The 7,600-nt window shown below is 38.4% G+C and overlaps 1 protein-coding gene across 1 annotated transcript in view; it reads left to right on the top strand.

Moving 5' to 3' along the window:
- LOC103746221 (nuclear RNA export factor 2-like) overlaps window positions 1–4,403 on the top strand; it is a 30,737-nt gene extending 26,334 nt beyond the window's left edge. The window contains exons 21-22 of the mRNA XM_017801991.2: window positions 4,035–4,095; window positions 4,223–4,403. Coding sequence (XP_017657480.2) covers window positions 4,035–4,095; window positions 4,223–4,258 — 97 coding nt within the window. The 3' untranslated portion in view covers window positions 4,259–4,403. The remainder of the gene's footprint in view (window positions 1–4,034; window positions 4,096–4,222) is intronic.
- Window positions 4,404–7,600: the final 3,197 nt, after the last annotated feature.

The raw sequence follows: 7,600 nt of genomic DNA on the forward strand, positions 1-7,600 counted from the left end.
GAGTAAGAAGCGTAAGAATTTTCTGGAACTTACTGCTGTGCTAGTTAAACCCACCACTGGGGAGCTCTCACCTCCTGGCTTGCCTATTGATGGAGGCTCAGAAACATATCCAGTGCCATTGGAAGACATGTTGTCCAAATGTATCAGCTTTCTGTTACAGCTAGCATCACCTGTGTTTGACTGTAGCGACCTTGGACTATGAGTCCACCACAACAGGGCAACCTGTAGAAGCGTAGGGCTTGGAGTTTTAATCCTAAGACAGTGTTGTGCTGGTTTTAGTGGACTGTTGGATCAGAGTGTAGCACATCTCGGTGGATTGGTAGTAATAAGCATGACCCAAGAACTTGAGGCTGGCCCATTCTTAGTGACTACCCAAAGCTGGACTGAATCTTGCAGTATCATACCACAGGCCAGTAAATAAGGATGAGACATTCAGGCCTACCTACTCTGCCTCCAGGAAAGGGCCTGTAGGTATTAGATTACTTTCTAGGTACTCTCATGATTCTTTCTGAACAACATAATAACAGAGTATTTGGGACAAACTTGAGCTTTGATTGACCTCCAGTATTAGAAACAGCAACAACATATCAGCAGGAGACTCCTGCCAAATAATTAGGTGTAATATAGTACTGAACTGTTGGACAGGACTATAGGTTTAGAGAAAGTAAGCAGTCCGCTTAGAATTTCTAGAAAGACTGACACTGGAAGAGTTACCTTAGCAAGACAGGAATAAATGATCACTCAATGACTAAATGGTGTCACATGTCAACAGAGAACAAGAATTTTTAGAAAAGGAATGAACTCACCTATTCATTCAGCTGGTGTTTATACCCGAATGTCCTTCAGTGTAAATGCATCCACTTGAGTCTAGTCAGCCCATCCAGTCAGCATGTATGGCAAAGTGGGGGAATAGGGAAAGGTATGGATGGGGGAGGGGGTCTGGATTTGAGTGGGAAATGTATGAAATTGAAAAAGCTCAATAAAAAATAATCACACACACACACACACACACACAAGAAAGCAAAAAGAAATGAACTCACCTAGTACTCAGAATAAAATGCTACTGGAAACTGACCAGCCAGTCATCAGTTAGGCTGGCACCCAGATAGAAAATATTTTTAAAATACTTGCTTTAAGGAAGCTCAGCGAGCACAAAGAAAAAACAAAGAAACATTTCAATACATTTAACAGACACTCAAAAAATATTTCTGTTGGGGTTTTTAATTGTTTTTATCAGGAAAATTGCTTTCTCTACCCTCTTAACCCCACCACCACCATGACTCCTTTTTTGCTTCCTAACCTCCATGGGCACTCACTCAAATTTAAATACAGAAATCTAAATTCAAAGCTAGGATCACATGAAAGAAAACATACAGCATTTGTCTTTCTGGGTCTGGACTACCTCAGGCTGTAAGTTTTATCTATCTATCTATCTATCTATCTATCTATCTATCTATCTATCTACCTATCTATCTATCATCTATCATCTATCTATCATCTATCTATCATCTATCTATTTATCTATTATCTATCTATCATCTATCATCTCTATGTATCTATCATCTATTTATCATCTCTCTATCGTCTATCTATCTATCTATCATCTATCTATCATCTCTCTATCATCTATCTATCTATCTATCATCTATCATCTCTATGTATCTATCATCTATTTATCTATCATCTCTCTATCGTCTATCTATCATCTCTCTATCATCTATCATCTATCTATCTATCTATCTTTCTATCTAATCTGTTACATCCATTTTCCTGAAATTTTCTGTTTTGTTTTTCACAACTAAATGGAATTCCATTGTGTATGTATCAAATTTTAATTATCCATTCAGCAATAGACATTTAGACTGATTCCATTTCCTAGTCATTGTGAATAGAGCTGTGGTGAACATCAATGTGTAGATATTGCTGTTGTAGGTTATGGAGTTCTTTGGGTATATGCCCAGGAGTGGTGTGAATGGAACTTATGGAATTTCTTTTGCAATTTTTGAGAAACCTCCAAACTGAGTTCCATGATGTCTATACCAGCCTACAGTGAATAAAGCTTCCTCTTTCCCTGCAGCCTCACCAGCACCTGCTGGTTTTTGAATTTTTTTTTATAATAATCATTCTCACTGAGGTGAGATGGAATCTCAGTAGCTGTAATTTCATTTCACTGATGGCTAATGGTGTGGGAACAGTTTTAAAATATTTATTAGTCACTAATATTTCTTTTGAGACTTCTCTATTCCATACAAAAACCCATCTTTTAATGTTTTATTTATTATTTTTATTATGTGTATTAATGTATTGCCTACACGTATGTAAGTGCACCCATGTCCCGCAATACCTGCAGAGGACAGAAGAAGGTGTCAAATTCCCCTGGAACTGGAGTTACAGATGGTTGTTAGCTGCCATGTGGGTGCTGAGAATTGAACCCAAGTTCTCTGCAAGAGTAACCAGTGCTCTTAACCACTGAGCTATCTGTCCAGCTCCCAAAGCCCATTTTAAATTGAATTGTTTTCTTGATGCTTAATTTCCTTTTGAGTTCTTTATGAATTCAAGATTTCAAGATATTAATCCTCTGTCAGATGTATAGCTAGCAGATACTTTCTTCTTTGTACCTTTTCTCAATTGTTTGTCTTATTTCCTGAGTTACTGGAGTGCTGTGTAAAAGGTCCTCACTTATGCTTATATCTTGTAGTCTGCTCCCTACTTTTTCCTCTTATAGTTTCAAAATTTCAGGTTGTATGTTAAGGTCCTTGATCCATTTGGAGTTTTTGTTGTTGTTGTTTTGGTTTTGGTTTTTTTTTTTTCGAGTCAGGGTCTCCTTGTAGTCACAACTGGCCTGGAACTTGCTATGTAGACCAGACTGACCTCGATCTCACAGAGCTCCATCTGCCTCTGCTGGTATTAAAGGCATGCACCACCACAACCAACACTGGAGTTGGTTTTTGTACAGGGTGCAAGAGAAGTATGTTGTTTTATTTTTCTACATATGGATATCCAGTTTTTCTGGGGTCATTTGTTACAGAGGTTGTCTTTTCTCCATGTGCATTTTTTACCTCTTTGTCAAAAATATCAGGTAACTGGAATTGCATGGATTGATATTTAGGTCTTCCATTTTATTCCATTGATCTATGTGTCAAGTTTTTGCACCAATACCATGCTGTTAGTTATTTTGGTTCTGTTACTATAACTTGAAATCAGGTATGGTAATACCTACAGCAGTATTGTTGTTGCTCAGAATTCCTTTGTCTGTGTGGGGACTTTTGAGTTTCCAAATAAATTTTTGGATTGTTTTTCCTATTTCTATGAAGGATGAAGATGCAGATTTTTATCTGGATTGCACTGAATCTGTAGATTGCTTTTGGTAGTATTGTCATTTTCACAATACTGTTGTTTCCGACCCATGATCCTAGGAGGCCCTTCCAATGTCTAGAGTTTTCCTCTATTTTTTTCTCCAATGCTTTGAAGTTTTCATTGTACAGGTCTTTCACTTCCTTAGTTAAATTCCAAGATATTTTTTAGGCTACTGTGAAGGTAATTGTCTGCCTAATTTCTTTCTCAGTATGGTTGTCATTGTTATATTGGAAGACTACTAATTTTTGTATATTAATTGTTTTGTCCTGCCACTTTTCTGAAAGTGTTTATCATTCTGAGTTTTCCGGTTAAGCCTTTAGGGTCTCTTAGCTATAGAATCATATCATCTGCAAACGGATATTTTCACTTCTTCCTTTCCTAACTGTATCTGCCTTACCTCCCTCTTTTACTGCTCTAGCTAAAACTTCAAGCACAAAGGAGTGGAGAGAGTAGACCCCTTACTTGTTCCTGATCTTAATAAAGATGCTTTGAGTTTTTCTCTGTTTTGCATGATAATTGGCTATAGGGTTGCTGTATATAGCTTTTATTATGTTGAGAAAAGTTCCCTTAGCCTCTACTTTCAATGGGGCTTTTATCATGAAGGGATGTTGTATTTTGTCAGAGGACTTTTCTGCATCTCTTGAAGTTGCATTATTTCTGTCCTTCTGACACCCCAGGTGCCTTGATGACAACGAGTGGGACTACACCAAAGCTTCTAAGATCTTCAGTATACTCCAGGTAAGGTCTGGGAATCAAGTACATAAAAGATGAATGTCTCTGGGCCTTCAGGAAGGTGGAGTCTGGGTGACCTAGGGATCAAACACAGGACACTTAGCTCTTCTGACAGCCCAATCTTTTCCTCCAGACTGATGGCAAGATCCCAAAGGAATTCTTCAAATAAATGATGCGAGGATCTTGGATATTGTCTTCATCTTCATCCACGTTATTAGTTTTCTGTTTTGTTTCTAAGTCCTTACCCATACTTGGTGTTGAAGACATGTAAGCCCACCACCTATAGAGCCAATTGCTCCATGTATTTTCCACCTGAAGAGGACTGTTTATTTCATAATTAAAACATGGCATTGCATATTGTGTCCTTGATTGCTTTTCTTTTGTCCCAGCCATGAGCTAGTGAGACGAGGCCCAAAAGTCCCTGTGTACTTTTACTTCTATCACATTCATTTTTGGCTGTTCCTAAGCAGATCTACCAGGTTTGTGTCTGTGAGTAATTTACGGGTTAGTCCTTATGACAAAGGATGCATGTTCCTTCCTGCAATCAGCCTTTTAAGACCTTGGACTCTGTCAGATGCTTTACTGGAGGCTTGCAGAAGCATGCATGTGATCTGGTACAACCAGGGCCTCGCAAGGGGTGCCTCCAGGCTAGTGAGGCAGAGAAGGAGGGTAAGCTAGTGAGGGGTCACACATTTTATTTCTCTTTCCTATTTGAATGTTTCCTCAGTCCATACCATGATCTGTTTTATGACTTGCACACAGGAGGATGGCAGTGCGGCCTTTTCACAGCTCTCCCCATTCTTACCTCTGTCTTCCCTTCCCCTCCCCCTCTGGAAGGTGCTGTGCGAGGAGTGTCACAAAAATTAGCACCTGTCAAAGGTCAGGAGAGTCAGCGTGTCTACAGAAACATGTCTCACGGGGCTGACATAGGGTGCTCCATATCCGTGTTCTTGAGTGAGGATGGGCCACTTTCACTACCAACAGCAACAGAGGCACACGATCTGCTTTTTGATCAGTTATATGGAAACTTACACAAAGACTGGCAATTAGCAGTTCTAAATTTTGGGCAACTGGGGAACTAGACATCTGCATAACTTGTTTCCCAAAACATGAATTTCTTCCATTTCTGTAATGCTTGTACTTTAGACAATGAACGGGCATAATTTTGGAAATTCAAATAATGGTGGTACAGAGTTTTCACATTATTTGTCTATAAACAATAACTGGTGCAGGCCCACAAGTTGTCAAGTTACAGCTGCACTTTATTTGGTGTAACTTTCTACCACTTGCCACTTGGCAATTTTTTTAAAAATTTTTTATTTTTATTTTATGTGTATGAGTGTACAGCCTGCATGTAGATGGGTGCATCCACGTCATGAAATGTCCATGGAGGTCAGAAGAGGGCATTAGATTCCCTGGAACTGGAGTTACAGATGGTTATTAACTTCCATGTGAGTTCTGGGAACTTGCATTAAGCTCAATTTGAGGTCTCTGAGCTGCCTGGTGTCCCTTGTGAACAATGACCATGGAACCTGTGGCGTGGACTAAGTGTTTTCCTCTGTCAACATCATCCTTAGCCTCTTCCCTTGACCACCTCAGGCACCACTGATCTTCCCTACTTCTTCACCTTTCTGTCAATTCCCATAATTCTCCTTGGGCCTATCTTCCTTTTATAAAATGCCAACTCCGAAGTTTCCCTTCCTTTGCATGACACACATATGTATGTGTATACATTCACAGAGTTTTCTGCAAATTTTCCCTTAGGAGAAGTTGATGAGATTGATATTTGATGAGATAACACACATGCTTACCCAGAAAGGTGGATAGTCGGGAGAGTGTGTGCAGCAAATATTTCTGTACAGGTCATTGTATACTTAGTGTCATATGAAACAATTTTATCCTATACTCACATTTATGTGTGTGCACATATTTCATATAAATTGAATCATAATACAGGTATCTTTAATATCTATTTCATTTTCATTATTCAAGTTACTGAAATAAAACTGTAGATAATCATCCCTGATGCTGTAAGTTTTTATAGGCTCTTCAGTGATCATTTTCTCTTATTATTGTCATTATTCTTGACATTTTTGGTATATGTAATGATTGTATGAGTATGGGGTAGTCAACCTACCTGCATTTACAACAGGATCCAGTGTGATGGTTGATTTTTGAATGTCAAATTCGGTAGTAGACAGTAAGTTGATATTTGAACAAACATCTAGAATGTTTGTTACAAATGTATTTTTAGATGATATAGCATTTAAATCACTAGGCCTTAAGTGTATAACTATCCACAATATAGGTAAGCTTCAGCTAATCAGTTGAAAGCTGGCAGAAAGTAAATGCTGACCTCCACTAGGAAAATAATTCTGCTAGCAAATTGCATTTAGATTCCAGTTGTAACTGTTGATTTTCTCTTTACCCTGCCAGCCTTCCCTAAAAATTTTGCTCAAGCTCTTACACACACACACACACACACACACACACACACACACACACACACACACCTTATTGATCTTCTCTTCTAGAAAACCCTGACTAAAACACCATGTGATGCTTAAACTAGTAAGTGATAGATGGCACTTTGAGCAACAAGAAACAAGAATATTCAACACATTGAACAGATAGATTCTTCTGGAATGACGTTGTTTTCAATACTGTTCTTCAGATAAACACTATAATAAAAACCAAAAATGAGAATATTTAACACATTGAACACATGGATTCTTCTGTAATGTTTTTTTCAATAATGTTCTTCAGATACACACTATAGTGAAAACCAAAATCTCCAACAGTTGTCAAGAAATACATCATAGGGCTAGGAGATGACTCAGTGGGTAGAAGAGCTGCTGTGGAAGCATGATTACTTGAGTTCCAATCCCTAACACCCACATAAAAAAATTCAGGTGTTTGACTATAAGTGCATTACTGGTGGAGTTGGAGACAGGAGGGAGGATTGCTGGGGCTTATTGGCCAGCAGCCTGTCAGAAAAACTGCTCCAGGTTCAGTGAAGAGAACATGTCTCGAGAATTAGAGAACAATGTACCTGGTGTCTTCCTCTGTCCTCTGCACAAGTATGCACGAGTAAGAACACATGCACACATATGCATACCATACACACCCCTTCACACACACACATGAAACAAAATCTTTTTAATTAAAAAAAAAGACCAACCAGATGACTGAGTGGTTAAACCAAGCCTCATAATCTGTGTTTGAGCCCCAGGGTCCACATATTAGAAGGAGAGCATGGACTCCTACAAGTTGTCCTCTGACAACACCACCTGCCATGGAGTGACTCCCCCCAAACCTCTATACAAATCAAATGGATGAATAAATAAATAAATGTAATTTTTATTTAAAAATAAATCATGGTTCATTCTTACAGTGTAATGATACATAACAGAGAAAATGAATACCCTAGATATAAATAAGCTGTATATAAATCTGAAAATGAAATGTTTAATTATTAAATGGAAGATCAGAATACCTACTGCCTGATATA

This window comes from Nannospalax galili, unplaced genomic scaffold (genome assembly GCF_000622305.1).
Source record: "Nannospalax galili isolate Female #2095 unplaced genomic scaffold, S.galili_v1.0 scaffold3, whole genome shotgun sequence".
Classification (NCBI taxonomy): domain Eukaryota; kingdom Metazoa; phylum Chordata; class Mammalia; order Rodentia; family Spalacidae; genus Nannospalax; species Nannospalax galili.